The following is a 15,500-nucleotide window of genomic DNA, read 5'->3' as shown; positions in this document are numbered from 1 at the left end:
GTGACATTTCTCAACTCATGTTGCTACTAAAACACATAAATACTAGGTTACTTAATTATAAGAATATAGCATACACGAGCGGAAATCGGTCGCTAATCAATCTAAAACTAAGTAGGCGCTATGTCAATGATCCCACCTTTTCTTGGTTACTTAAATAGTGACATTGGGAACATGTCTAAATAAGTAAGGTCAGTGAAATTAAACGACCACGAAGGGACTCGAACCCTCAATCTTCTGATTCGAAGTCAGACGCCTTATCCATTAGGCCACGCGGTCTGTATAGACTACCAGCGTCACTCTTAAGTTAAGGCTAGCTATGGAACAAAACCTACATATATTAACATAAAGAATCATGCATATTTTAAATGTGACATTCATTTAATGATTTATATACAGAATTACAATATCAGGCCATATTTATCTTGCATACAAAATGATATGAATTATTCAGTTTGAAGTTTGCAAATGAACACCACAACATCAGAGGGATGTAATAGGGGGAGGATGTGGATCTAGTCTACTTGATGTTATGACAATTAGGAAATTGTGTAATGGAAACCAAGTTTGACATCAGCTATATTGAAGTACTAATATAGTCTTAACCAAAACTCAAACATATCAATTGGTAAATACATTTAGATGTAAGTCCAGTTCATAATATCAACACAGCCTACATGGGCGAATGTCGTCTACCATTAAGAAACTGTTGAGTTAGATAAATAAAAACGGAAACTGAGCTATAAAGTGCATTTAAAAAAACGATTGTCATCATTGACAGGCAAACCTCATTAAAGTCTTCAAAGCAAAGCAGACACAGAATGTTGATTCCTTCCCATTTACTTTAGTCTGCCTGGTGACAACAAGCATAGCAACCCAATTCCACTGGTGCTTCGTTCTGCATCGAAAAAGGACTATGGAGCCAGATACCTGCCAAAAGGTTGAAAGTACGTATCATTAGGATCGTAAGAAAATCTATACCTAAATTGTTAGGATAAAAAGAAAAGCCATGCGTGAAACATGAAACGTAAACTTTAAAATAGATCTGTAAATGTAAACGCCTATGAATTAACATTTACACGTTCAATTCTTACTTTATGTCTCCCTTTACTCGGTTACAGATCTTTTTTATGTGTACACAGTTTTGTCAGTAATGTGGCATCTGCAAAGGACATGAACCGAATGTAGCTAGAATGTAGCTAGTCGAAGTTAGCTAGTCAATCAAGGAACTATAGCCCAGACATTAGAGTTACTTTGCAGCTTCCAGTTTCATTTCCAGAATAAAAGTCTAGAGCTTGTTTTAGAACTGCATTCAATAACAACGTTATACTAGTAGATGACGTAGTATAGGCTTGGGCTTTCAGGAAATTACTTGTGTGAGAATGATAAAGACACAGAAGAGCCTTTTCTAGAATAACTGCCTGAGCTACAAAATAGAAAGTACATCTGATTTAGGCTAGGCCTATTCCGCTATCTAAATATGCCATGTTGTTGTGTGTTATTTAATGGCCATATAATTGCATAATTTATTTTTATAGCCATGTGGGTCTATTGTGGTGATCATGTAACCTATGGAATCACACTTTTTCCAGTATTTGGGAGCACGGACTGTAGGCCTTACATTAGGCATTTTTACTGTTTTATTTGTGAATTCCACTCTGTATGTAGGCTTGTTATAGCCATTTGCGTTTCACAACCCCATCACGCAGAGGCTATATCCATATCAATAAATGAGACAAAACTAAATATTGATTAAGTCTTGGCTATAACCTGTCCTGAGCGAAATAGCCAAGGGGTCCCAAATGTTCAAGACTATCTATAACCTATTCTTATTGCCAGATCTGCTTTCCCTATCAGCCACTGCACGTGCTTCTTCAACTATTTTAACATTTATTTAGAGGCTATATTTAGAGGCCTGTGAGCTAGGGTTTATTTTTAAGGGGAGCCCTATACTAAAAACAGTTATAAAACACAAATAGAGTTCTAAAATTATTCCGCAAGACACCAGTACCCAAAATGATAACCTAAATTGCAATGCCTACAAGTTGAAGGCCTATTTTATATTTGGATAGGCCTACATTAAACATTGAATTATTAAAGTGATAGACTAAAGAACTCTGGAGATTTTAGATAATTTTGAATACAGATGGATTTAAATAAACAAATGGATAAGACTGTTCTATTCTCTTTGATTTAGTTCCTATTGCAGCTCAGACAAATGACTGAATGGATGACATACTGACTGACTGAACTGAATGAAGGATGAATTAAATGTTTAAATGACAAATTGCACGCATCATGCAGGCTCTGCACTTTATTTGGCTAGTAGGCAAATAGGCCTACATTAGGGTATAATGACTCTATGCCTCCAGAAGAGCATCTTCTGAGGCTGAGGGGTGCTTTTCCAAAGTCACATGGTGCTGCATGGAGATCACACGTTCTTCAACTGGGCAGCAGTGTCGCAATGGAGGGAATAGCCTATACGGAGACTACTTAAGACCACTGCAACAGAGTTATTGTAAAGTGTGGGAATAAGCTTATTTTACATTACATTTTAGTCATTTAGCAGACGCTCTTATCCAGAGCGACTTACAGTTAGTGAGTGCATACATTTTCATACTGGCCCCCCGTGGGAAACAAACCCACAACCCTGGCGTTGCAAGCGCCATGCTCTACCAACTGAGCCAGACTTAGCCTACACTTAACCTCGCTCTTGTTCATTTCAAAGTCCATATGTTCATGACCCGAATCATATAAATCATGCCAAATTATTTTAAATTCATATTAACCCCTCCTACAGAATATGCTTTGGCAAGATTTTGAGTGATTAAATAAATATTATTCTATGTTTCATTATTCCTGGTAGATACTACTGGTTATGATTGCAGACAGAGCCCAGAGAATGAGATGGTGCAATATTGAATTAGTCATATTTTGATAAGGTGCATGCATGGGGATGTCCACGTCACCCAGAGATATGCCCATGCTGTAGAGATACACCTAGCGGACTGAAACTTCACTGTTGTAGGCATAATACAGCTGGTGCTATCTAGACTTGCGCTGGCAAACAAATCCATTACATTAGCTACCTAATTGTGAAGTAAACTCAACTGAGGAGTAATAGAGAATGGAGACTTTTAACTTGAAAACGTGCAGGATACCTCTTTTTTTATATATACTGTGTTACGCTTGTTCGGGTAGCGCTCCTCACAGGCCGTTTGGTGTACGTTTTTTTTGTTGGTGAGATGGAACTGCCAAAACTCTGAAAGGTATTATTTTACGTCAGATTTGCAAGACAGGATTGGTTCAAGCTTAAAACTTTAGTCCGTAATCGTAACATGGTGTTTGTATGTTCACAGATGAAATTTCACGATTATGTTCATGTTTCACGCATGGCTTTTCTTACGATCCTAACAATTTACGTATGGATTTTCTTACGATTCTAACGATACGTACGTTTAATCTTTTGGCAGGTATCTGGCTCCATAGAGGACCAGAGGGAGGATAGTGGAGGATGGTGAAAGAGTGGAGGGGATATGTATCTCGTTTTTAGAAAACAATCTAGCCAACAGATGGCAGCAGTGTGCTCTCCAGGCTATCTGGCTACCAGTCTAGGTAGCCTTCCACTCTTTGTACTCTTCTTTGTCATGTGGCATGGAGTACAAAGAGTGGAATGTAATAGCTGAACAGAGACTGGCAAACAGGCTAGGGTTAATGCAGAGCCAGGTATGAATAATGATGTGTACCCTGCTGGTCAGGCTTTATGATAAGGCATATAAGATCATTTGGCAGATTTTCTATGTGGGTGGATGGTCACTGGACGCATATTGGCACAGAAAGACAGGGAGTAGATAAGATCACACAGCGGAGAAGGACAATCTTCCTCTTTATCTCTTCATTAGATTGTTCGCTTTCTGATTGGCAGCATCGATGCGGGATACATTGAGAATGGCCTGTAAAAACAACACATTAGATGAATGTTCAATACAGAATTGGTCATCTATTTTTATTGAATAAATAGCTGTATGGCAGGTACTATAGGACTGACCTTGCCCTGAATGCGGTCAATCTGGACATTCTGCGTGTCGATCTCATTGCCCATGTCCAGTGCCATGCTCTTCAGGTTGCCTATGATGCTGCCTACATGTCCCAGATTCTCCTCCATCTCATCTTCGCGTGCATCATTTGTTACCCTGACAGAAAGTCAGACAGAAACACAGATAAAGAGAAAACACAATTTGTAGTCAATTTGTACATTTAGCAAAAGTTTCATTAAATTGTTGTTTTTGGAAGGCGTGCTCTCCCTGCATCCAGGGAGGGGCATAGGTTTTTACAAATGACCTCTGTTTGGTCAGGTGCTCCTACCGCACATGACAGGTGACTGGTTCTACATGTCAATGTGTTATAGACGAGAGTAAATATCCCCCGGCTGCCACACACAGCCTCTGTTATGTATACAATCCTAGGAGCTATAAATGAGCAAGTAGTAGTTGTAGGGATTCAAACCTGTTTTGAGCAGAGCTGGATTATCTCAAAGCAATGCAATGGCCAAATTCATCAGAAAATATTTGTAAACCAACAAATATGTGCAGGATGCATCAGAGTTCAGGGTTTTTTCTCGATCAAAAAGAGGCTTAGGTGGTTGGTGTGGCAGGTCGTGGCAATGGGCGCGGTCAGCCTATAGTTCAAAGCCCTGGAAATAATTTTTATTAGGCCATCTTGGCGGCAGAAAGGATTTAGGTGTTTTAAAGCCAATTTCCAGCAATTCTACACATTTATCCATGGAGCTGAGAGACATTTTGCAGTTTCAAAGCACATTTTTGTGTTCTTATGCTCAAACATTACAACGAAATCTAAATTCCTGAATTCATCATTTTTGTCTATCTTTTATTTAAGCGATTGATAGTTATCAAATATTGAAAAATATATAGGTCTATTATCTGTTCTACATACTTTATATCTGGTTTCAGTCGTTTAAGTTAACACTGAAAGCGTTTTTCCATCCCGAAAATGTATTAAAATAAATTAAATAAAAATTACATTTTTGTATATACAGTTGAAGTCGGAAGTTTACATACACCTTAGCCAAATACATTTAAACTCACTGTTTCACAATTCCTGACATTTAATCCTAGTAAAAATTCCCTGTCTTAGGTCAGTTAGGATCACCACTTTATTTAAAAATGTGAAATGTCCGAATAATAGTAGAGAGAATGATTTATTTCACCTTTTATTTCTTTCATCACATTCCCAGTGGGTCAGAAGTTTACATACACTCAATTAGTATTTGGTAAAATTCCCTTTAAATTGTTTAACTTATGTCAAACATTTTGAGTAGCCTTCCATAAGCTTCCCACAATAAGTTGGGTGAATTTTGGTCAGGTTTGTAGGCCTCCTGGCTCACACATGCTTTTATGGCGGTTTTGGAGCAGTGGCTTCTTCCTTGCTGAGCGGCCTTTCAGGTAATGTCGATATAGGACTCGTTTTACTGTGGATATAGATACTTTTGTACCTGTTTCCGCCAGCATCTTCAGAAAGTCCTTTGCTGTTGTTCTGGGATTGATTGGCACTTTTCGTACCAAAGTACGTTCATCTCTATGAGACAGAACGCGTCTCCTTCCTGAGAGGTATGACGGCTGCGTGGTCCCATTGTCACGCCCTGACATTGAGATCTCTAGTTGGGTTGGTCAGGGTGTGAAATCTAATTTATATATTTCTATGTTGGCCGGGTGTGGTTACCAATCAGAGGCAGCTGTCGGTCGTTGTCTCTGATTGGGGAACATACTTAGGCAGCTATGTTGCCTACCTTAGTTGTGGGATCTGTTTCTGTTTGGCTTGTTTGATGTTTAGCCTCTTGAACTTCATGTTATGTTGGATTTTTGTTATTTTGTCGGTGTTTATTAAAATAAAAGACTATGTACGCATACCACGCTGCACCTTGTTCCGATCCTTTACACAACGAACGTGACAGAAGATCCCACCACCAACGCACCAAGCAGCGTGAACAGGAGGAGCAGACATCATGGACATGGGAGGAGATATTAGACGGAAAAGGATCATGGACGTGGGAAGAGATCCAGGCAGGTATGGATTGCCTTCCTTGGGAGCAGACGGAGGCAGCGAGGGAGAAAAAAGGGCGACTCAAAAGGTCCCGATCACGAAGGAAGCCCGAGAGGTAGCCCCAAGAAAAAAAAATTGGGGGGGCACACGGGGTGGTTGGCGACGCAGCAGGAGGCCCTGAAAGGGCTGACTGTGAAAGAGGAGAGAGCTATAGAGGAGGCCACTCTGAAGATGGAGGCCCTCCAAGCAGCTAAAGACCTGCAGCTCAGCACTCTGAGAGAGGAGGCCACCACCTTACAGGAGCTGTAAGTTAAGAGGGAGCAGGAGCTCTCCCTTCAGAAGGAGGCGCTGCAGGAGGCCCACAGGGAGAAGGAGTCAGTGGATGCATGGAGAGAGGAGCTGGCCAGGCAACAGGAGGAGCTGAGAGAGGAGTTAACCCTCCAGCAGCAGAGAGCTCGGTCCTTAGAGCAGAAGCTGGCGGAGCCAGGTTTAGCAGAGCCAACTCCTCGCACTCGCTTTGAGGAGCGGGTGACCGTGCAGGCACCAGGCTATGCGCCGGCTTTATGCACTGTGCCGCCAGTGCGCCTTCACAGACCGGTACGGCCCGTGACTGATCCTCGCACCAAACCAGTGGTGCGTGTCTCCAGTCCGGTGCGCCCCGTACCTGCGCCTCGCACCAAACCAGTGGTGTGTGTCCACAGCCCGGTACGGCCCATACCTGCTCCTCGCACCAGACCAGTGGTGCGTGTCTCCAGTCCGGTACGGCCCGTACCTGCTCCTCTCACCAAACCAGTGGTGTGTGTCCACAGCCCAGTGTGTCATGTGCCAGCGCCCCGCACTTGCCGGGCTCCAGTGATGATCCATGGCACGAAGCCTCCAGTGATGATCCATGGCCCGAAGCCTCCAGTGATGATCCATGGCACAAAGCCTCCAGTGATGATCCATGGCACGAAGCCTCCAGTGATGATCCATGGCACGAAGCCTCCAGTGATGATCCATGGCACAAAGCCTCCAGTGATGATCCATGGCATGAAGCCTCCAGTGATGATCCATGGCACGAAGCCTCCTGTGATGATCCATGGCACGAAGACTCCAGTGATGGTCCATGGCCCGGAGCCTCCTGCGACGGTCTGCAGTCCAGAGCCTCCAGCGACAGTCTGCAGTCCAGAGTCTCCAGCTCCGGTCAGCTGCTTTACTCCAGTGCCAGAGCAGTCCGCTCCACCGGTGCCTAGTCCAGCTCCGGTCAGCTGCTCCACTCCAGTGCCAGAGCAGTCCGCTCCACCGGTGCATAGTCCAACTCCGGTCAGCTGCTTCACTCCAGTGCCAGAGCAGTCCGCTCCACCGGTGCCTAGTCCAGCTCCGGTCAGCTGCTCCACTCCAGTGCCAGAGCAGTCCGCTCCACCGGTGCCAACTCCAGCTCCGGGGGATTACTGTCATGCCCTGACATTGAGATCTCTAGTTGGGTTGGTCAGGGTGTGAAATCTAATTTATATATTTCTATGTTGGCCGGGTGTGGTTACCAATCAGAGGCAGCTGTCGGTCGTTGTCTCTGATTGGGGATCATACTTAGGCAGCTATGTTGCCTACCTTAGTTGTGGGATCTTGTTTCTGTTTGGCTCGTTTGATGTTTAGCCTCTTGAACTTCACGTTCTGTTGGATTTTTTTTATTTTGTCGGTGTTTATTAAAATAAACGACTATGTACGCATACCATGCTGCACCTTGGTCCGACCCTTTACACAACGAACGTGACACCATTGTTTTTATTTTTATTTTTAATTTCACCTTTATTTAACCAGGTAAGCCAGTTGAGAACAGGTTCTCATTTACAACTGCGACCTGGCCAAGATAAAGCAAAGTAGTGCAATAAAAACAACACAGAGTTACATATGGGGTAAGAAACATAAAGTCAGAAATACAACAGAAAATATATATACAGTGTGTGCAAATGTAGCAAGTTATGGAGGTAAGGCAATAAATAGGCTATAGTACAGATCAACGTGGTACCTTCAGGAGTTTGGAACTTGCTCCCAAGGATGAACCAGACTTGTGGAGATCTACAATTGTTTTTCTGAGGTCTTGGCTGATTTATTTTGATTTTCCCATGATGTCAAGCAAAGAGGCACTTAGTTTGAAGGTAGGTGTCACGATCGTCGACTGAAGACACGGACCAAGGAGCAGCGTGATAAGCGTACATTTTATTTGTTCTCAACACACGATCAAAACAACAAACCAAACGATACGTGAAGTCCTAGGTTAACACCAAAACAAACCTTACGGAACAAGATCCCACAAATACTAGTGCAACACAGGCTGCCTAAGTATGGTCCCCAATCAGAGACAACGAGCTACAGCTGCCTCTGATTGGGAACCACCCTGGCCAACATAGATCTAAACGATCTAGAACGAAAACATAGAAAAACTAAACATAGAAAAATCCACACCCTGGCTCAACCTTTAAGAGTCCCCAGAGCCAGGGTGTGACAGTAGGCCTTGAAATACATCTACAGGTACACCTCAAATTGCCTCAGATGATGTCAATTAGCCTATCAGAAGCTTCTAAAGCCATGACAGCATTTTCTGGAATTTTCCAAGCTGTTTAAAGGCACAGTCAACTTAGTGTATGTAAACTTCTGACCCACTGGAATTGTGATACAGTGAATTATAAGTGAAATAATTTGTCTGTAAACAATTGTTGGAAAAATTACTTGTGTCATGCACAAAACTATGTCTTGTCAAAACTATAGTTTGTTAAGAAGAAATTTGTGGAGTGGTTGAAAAACTAGTTTTAATGACTCCAACCTAAGTGTATGTAAACTTCCGACTTCAACTGTATATATTTTTTTACGCTGTTTGGAATTAGCGGCCCCCAAAAAACGCTTAGGCGGCCCGCCCAAAACTGTTCTGTGCAAAAAAATAGTGGAATTATTAGACCATATCCATAATGGTGTGATATAGGCCTACTGTATGTGTGTGCAATAGTTAGAGCACGTGCACGTCTTTGAGTGTATTCCATTGGTTGGGATTTGTTGCCTTGCTATTGGGTTTGTCATGCCTTTGACCATTATTACTTGCGTATGTAGCCTCCGCTCATGATCATCTGCTCTCTCTCATCCACTACGCGTGAAGATGGCTGGCCGGACACCACCCCATCCTGGTTGTTCCCCCACACCTTCTTATAGGCCCCACTCTCCTCAAAGTCCTTCAGCCTATGCAGAGGCAACAGTCACAGACAGGACAGAGCACATCACACAGCCATACACACAAAGCTTCATATCACAGTACATTGTGTTAACTCAGAGTACAACAAAGGGTCACCTGCATGAAATAAACAAAATTCCTGATCTAAGCCCTGACATGTTGAAGAAGGAATGAAGAGACAAGCCAAGCAAGCAGGAGTCATAGGCGCGGCAACTGGCAAACAAAGTGTAAAGACTGGCACACAGACATGCACATTAATAATTGAGGAAGGAACCATGTATGTAACCACGGGGGCCCCTCAGGGGTGCGTGCTCAGTCCCCTCCTGTACTCCCTGTTCACCCATGACTGCATGGCCAGGCACGACTCCAACACCATCATTAAGTTTGCCGACAACACAACAGTGGTAGGCCTGATCACCGACAACGATGAGACAGCCTATAGGGAGGAGGTCAGAGAACTGGCTGTGTTGTGCCAGGATAACAACCTCTCCCTCAACGTGATCAAGACAAAGGAGATGATTCTGGACTACAGGGGAAAAAAAGAGGACTGAGCACGCCCCCATTCTCATCGACGGGGCTGTAGTGGAACAGGTTGAGAGCTTCAAGTTCCTTGGTGTCCACATCACCAAAACACTATCTTGGTCCAAACACACCAAGACAGTCGTGAAGAGGGCACGGCAAAGCCTATTCCCCCTCAGGAGGGAGTTATACAGCTGCACCATCGACAGCATCCTGACTGGTTGCATCACTGCCTGGTATGGCAACTGCTCAGCCTCCGACCGCAAGGCACTACAGAGGGTAGTGCGTACTGCCCAGTACATCACTGGGGCCAAGCTTCCTGCCATCCAGGACCTCTATACCAGGCGGTGTCAGAGGAAGACCCTAAAAATTGTAAAAGACTCCAGCCACCCTAGTCATAGACTGTTCTCTCTGCTACCACACGGCAAGCGGTACCGGAGCGCCAAGTCTAGGTCCAAAATGCTTCTTAACAGCTTCTACCCCTAAGCCATAATACTCCTGAACAGCTAATCAAATGGCTACCCGGACTATTTGCATTGTCCCCCCACCTCAATTACCTCAACTAACCTGTGCCCCCGCACATTGTCTCTGTACCGGTACCCCCTGTATATAGCCTCGCTACTGTTATTTTACTGCTTCTCTTTAATTATTTCTTTTTTACTTATCTATTTTTTACTTAACCATTTTTTCTTAAAACTGCATTGTTGGTTAAGGGCTTGTAAGTAAGCGTTTCACCTGTTGTATTCAACGCATGTGACAAATAACATTTGATTTGATGTATTCCCCATCTGCTCCTGACACTCATGACCCCTCCCAACAGCCAACACCTACTTATCACAGGAGCACAGACCGCAGCATTTGCCCAGGTCTGTTAGGTTCTTCTCAGCCTCCTTCATATCTGAGTTGATCTGGTCCAGGCCCTCCTCAATCCGCTCCAGTTGCTCTGGACAACGCAAAACGTGAGGGAAGGGTAGGAATGGGAGAGGTGGAGGAAAGTGGGAGAGAATGGGGGAGAACGTAATATAACACAAAACTGTTCTATCACCAAAGCCCCCAACTGACAAATGAAAGCCAGCGGTCAAACATAATGCAATTGTGCAAATATGGTATGTGCAAACCCAAAAACTGAGAACAGGACACAAATTATTTAATAATGGTACACACAAGTCCATAAAATGCCTGGTATTGTGTGAGTAGAAGATGTACTGTTTGTAAAATAGAAATGTTTTGGGACATGACCATCATTTTCTTGTGGTTAACTTTGCTGCAGACTTCTAGTCACCCAATCTCATGATGGAACAAAACAAAAACACACACAATTTGAATCATGGCCTGGAGCAGAGGCCGGATGGATGGACACACAGACTGTCTGGTTGCCGGTTGGCCTGACGGGCACTCAGGTGACACACAGATGACAGGTGTCCTCAGAGCAGGGCACACCTACTTGATGCGGGGCCAGACACACAGGCCACAACATTTGGCCATGTCAGTCAGGTTTTTCTCAGCCTCTTTCATATCCTTGTTGATTTGATCCATCCCCACATCGATGCGGTCCAGTTGCTCTGCCCATATGTGGCAGGTCGGTAGCATAAGGATGGGTAGATGGGAGAGACAGGAGGGAACACACACATACAGTATATACACACACAAGCAGACACACACATAGCCTACACACATCTAGTATACTGACAAAAACATGAGCACCCACTTATGGATATACATACAAGGACCATCTGAGGTTGCTGTTGTACGATTGACATTGATGTTGTGTCCACATCTTCCAAAGAGAGAAAATGATTATATTACGTCCATTTCATTACCTCCTTGTTCGTCCAGCATGACCAGGGCCCGGATTCCTGAATCTTTGCTCTGTTGAGATCAGAAATGGCATTAGATTAGATTCACCATTATGTTGCTAATGTTCATGATTTTGCATTTCAACTGAATCAAATGAAGACTCTTCAGTTAAAAGACTGAATGAAGTTCATTATCAATAGGCTGCCAAAAAAATCAACTGGAGGTAATGTGATTATAATAACAATGATGTGTCATTATTAGGGCTTGGTTAACAGAGGCACAGAGTGGTAGGTAAAGAGACTCCCATACTTCCTCTACTAGCTGCATCATACGACGGGTACTCTCCAGGGACTGGATGAGGAGGGACAGAGAGACATGACACCATTAGAGGATTAAGTTACCTTAGATACAGTACTAAAAACATTTCAAGTCCTGAGGGTGAGGCTGAAAAACTGTCCACTTCCACAGATGAAAGGCACTAATCAAGATCACTCAGTGTGAATCATCTTTAATATTATACATGTTGCACTGTCTTAGGGCTCTATCTTTATAGCTACAACAGTGTTTGTATTGGCCAAATATGGAACAGTAAACAAATCACAACACTATTCTCTCTGTGAAAGTATTTCCATTGGTGATCAATCTTTTCATAGAACTGCTATGGAGATCGAAACATCCCGTACTGATCTAATGGCCTGTTATATTTCCACACAACAAGGGTCAGGCTTTGGCGATAAACAAACAGACTCATTTCAGTGGTCTGTGTGCCAATAATGTGTTTGTACAGAAAGCTGGGGCCTTTCTCCAGGGTATTTCCTGATGCTGAGGTAATTGGACTGGGAAATTGCTGTGATGTGCAGTAAGTAACCTTTACCCAAGGGGAAACCCACTGGGAGAGAGGCTTAGGGTGATGTCACTGTGTAATCTCTCTGAATGTTGCAACTCTGAAAACAATGCCCGGGTATGGCAGGTAACCTTTTCTATAGCTCCTGGCATGATTTACCCTTTATCAAGGGGGGGGGGGGGGGGGGGGGGACATTGTGTATTGATCTTAAAAAGTGCAACTGAACCTTCTGCTGTTGATATTTCAAAGTTAAAGAAGTTAGTGCTCTTTAGACGATATGTGACATTACCTCATCTGTCACCTGGTTGGCCCTCCTCTGCAGCTCCTCCTGCTCTGTCCTCACGGGCGTGTCGGCAGCCATCTTGCCTGACATCTGCAGCAGCCGCGGGAGGACAGCACAGTCTGTCTGTTTTGCTCAGTAGCCTCTTTTCCAAGAGGCAAGGCTAGTGCATTAGGTGGCTTTGACACCAGTCCTGGTAAAGACAATAAAAACAGTGCAACAGCACAGAGCTCTTTATTGACCGTTTTTGTAGAGAGTACAGGAATTAGAAAATCTAGGCAGTATCATCCATAAACTCTGACATGGTAACCCTAAACCCAGTAATGTGGTTTATCATTGACTCAGGAAGGGCATGCCAAGAGCTGAATGAAATTTCCTCTCTAATTATCCATTGCTCTTTGAGTGAGCTTGAGGACATGGAACAATACTATTAAGGAAACATGGGATCAATCATGATTTCAACTTTATCTGTTGGTTCAACTCTGTGGCTACACAGCCTTTCTCTTGAGCGCCATTGGAGCCCCATAGTTCTGAAAAGATGAACATTTGCACCTGGCATGTCAGTTTGATTACTGAATGTTCTACCCGGCTTGTTTACTTCTCACCCCTCCCCATCCCCACTCGACTCTGTCCCTCTACTGCCTATCCTTTCAGATCATATTCCATTCACTGCTTAAACACAATTAGTGTCTATTTCACAAAACCTCTCTTGTTCCTCAGACTCTCACACCTACTCTCCTTCCATTCCGTTGTGAGGGAGTCGAGGTGACAGTGCACCATGCAGCAGCATCCTTATAATTACCATTAATCACCACCTGCCCTCACCCAGGCAACACGCTGAGAGACAAGAGGAGAGGAAGAGAAAGAAATGGAGTGAGAAAAAGAGGGAGAGAGGTGGGGGAGGAAGAAAGACCGAAGGAAAGAAAAGCGACGACCGGAACTAATAACAGTATGTTTTGTCTGGGAATGAACGGCTGCAAAGATTGTGACACGTATTGTATATATGACGACGGTTAGAAGTTGTTGTGTAAGGAGGCCCACAGGAAAAGCTGGTTTTCTGGGGAGTCACACCTGGAATTAAACTTTGGGAACTTAATTGCCGAAGAAAAACCAGAGCTGTTTTATCTCAATGCAGATTCCCTGTCTGCTGCCCTTGATTCAATGAGCACTGTATCTGCTATACCAGATAGACAGATGAGTGAGACATATCTTAACCAAAGGCTTCCTGTTGCACTCCTACTGCCCCACCTACGCATCACATCGTTGTTGGTCATGACAGCCATTTCCACAACTCATGAGGGAGACATATAACAGGGTTGCTTATCTTTCAGACACAGAACTTACTCTATTTAAAAAGCTGTTAAGTATTGTGTGCAACATGTGCCTGTTTTTGTATGCTTAAATAGAAGAACAGAATGAATATAAAAGAAAGGTCACAGTCGTAAACAATACAGTTATATGACAATCAGAGGTAGTTAGTTAGGGTGTTCTCATAACACGTTTGAGGAATGAATAAAACTGAAGGATTTAAATGAGACGAGCATGCTGATTCATAGCTTAGCCATGGGGAAAATTGGTACCTTGGGGAGGGCATGTTTTTTATGCATTTTAAAAGGCTGATTAAGTGGTGGTGTAGGTTGTATTATTATCTTCCATGAGTGCACAGTTGCTTGATGAAGTGCAAGTTTTCATACCACCCACCAACCCCCCTGTAACCTACACCAAAGGAGACCCCTGGCCATGCTCTATAAACTGAGTGACCACTATGGATGTATAGCCCATGTACATTACCTAACCAATGCCTGATCTATCTGAAGGGACATATCTGAATATCTAATTTCCCTCAAATTCAACAGATGACAAACTTGTGAAAGTATCATACAGTATCTGATTCTGATCACAAAGTGTATCGTGTGTAGTTTGTTTGACAACGTGTGTTTGCCAACACGCTCAGAGAGATATATTAATCTAACGTTAACCTGCTGTAAATGTCAACCTGCATGGCCCCTGAAAAGGGCAGAGATGATTGTTCACAGCAGGACTTGTTTTCTGACATCATGGGTCATGGTTACCCACTGAAGAGGACTGCCATGTGGAGGGAGCATTGAGAACGCTATGCCACAGTAATCACCACTGATGAGTACACACCATTCATTGTACACCCCCACTAGAATAATAATCTACCCCCTACACTAAAACACTAAAAAGAGAATATTATGTTATCAAAACATGTTTTCAAGAAGAGCATTGATAGCCTTATGAAGGACTGGGGGCACTAAAAGGCATGGGAGGATTCAGCAACATTGTGTTTTGGCGAGACCTATTATTGCAATGTTTACATAGTATCAGGTAACATGCATGTTCGTTTACATCAAGACTAGATACAAATATTTTTGATTTTCTATATAACTTTCACAAACTTATCAAACATGGATTTAGCCATACTTTGTCGTAACTATTTTAGGCTATAAATAAATAGATAAACATTGTCGATGCGATAGGTCAAGCTTAGCCTCCACATAGCCGATATTATAATATAAAAAGCACCCAAAACTTAAGCCTACGTCTATAACGTGATAAACACAGTTAAAACACTTCTAAACTTACCTTTAACTTAAATGAGTGGTCGTGTTTGCCTCGACTTTCCCATCAATCCACTTGAACATCCGTCAGCTGTTTGTTCATTGATCTACACGGTCCCTCAGCATCATCTCGGAGGTTTTGTTCCTTTCTTCCAGGTCCGCTCTGCCCCCAGGTAAGTCCGATGACACGCCCCGATTACCATCCGCTCACCCAATTGGTGG

The 15,500-nt window shown here is 43.3% G+C and overlaps 1 protein-coding gene across 2 annotated transcripts; it reads right to left on the bottom strand.

The window, feature by feature from the left end:
- Positions 1 to 234: 234 nt before the first annotated feature.
- On the bottom strand, positions 235 to 15,383 carry LOC311101881 (synaptosomal-associated protein 25-like). Of its 2 annotated transcripts, XM_084143115.1 has the most exons (8): positions 15,304 to 15,383; positions 12,706 to 12,889; positions 11,882 to 11,923; positions 11,596 to 11,644; positions 10,607 to 10,718; positions 9,127 to 9,264; positions 4,046 to 4,190; positions 235 to 3,950 (listed from the first exon to the last, which is right to left on the bottom strand). In XM_084143115.1, the coding sequence occupies exons 2-8, from the start codon at positions 12,787 to 12,789 to the stop codon at positions 3,885 to 3,887; spliced, it is 636 nt and encodes a 211-aa protein (XP_083999241.1). In that variant the 5' UTR covers positions 12,790 to 12,889; positions 15,304 to 15,383; the 3' UTR covers positions 235 to 3,884. The 2 variants fall into 2 exon arrangements, with proteins under 2 accessions (XP_083999241.1, XP_083999240.1); XM_084143114.1 differs by lacking the exons at positions 11,596 to 11,644; positions 11,882 to 11,923; positions 12,706 to 12,889; positions 15,304 to 15,383 and having other exon boundaries at positions 10,607 to 11,231.
- Between the last annotated feature and the right edge of the window lie 117 nt (positions 15,384 to 15,500).

The sequence above is a fragment of the Coregonus lavaretus genome, assembly GCF_964263955.1.
Source record: "Coregonus lavaretus genome assembly, chromosome: 26".
NCBI classification, from domain to species: Eukaryota; Metazoa; Chordata; class Actinopteri; order Salmoniformes; family Salmonidae; genus Coregonus; species Coregonus lavaretus.
This window is presented reverse-complemented; position numbering and strand designations above follow the sequence as displayed.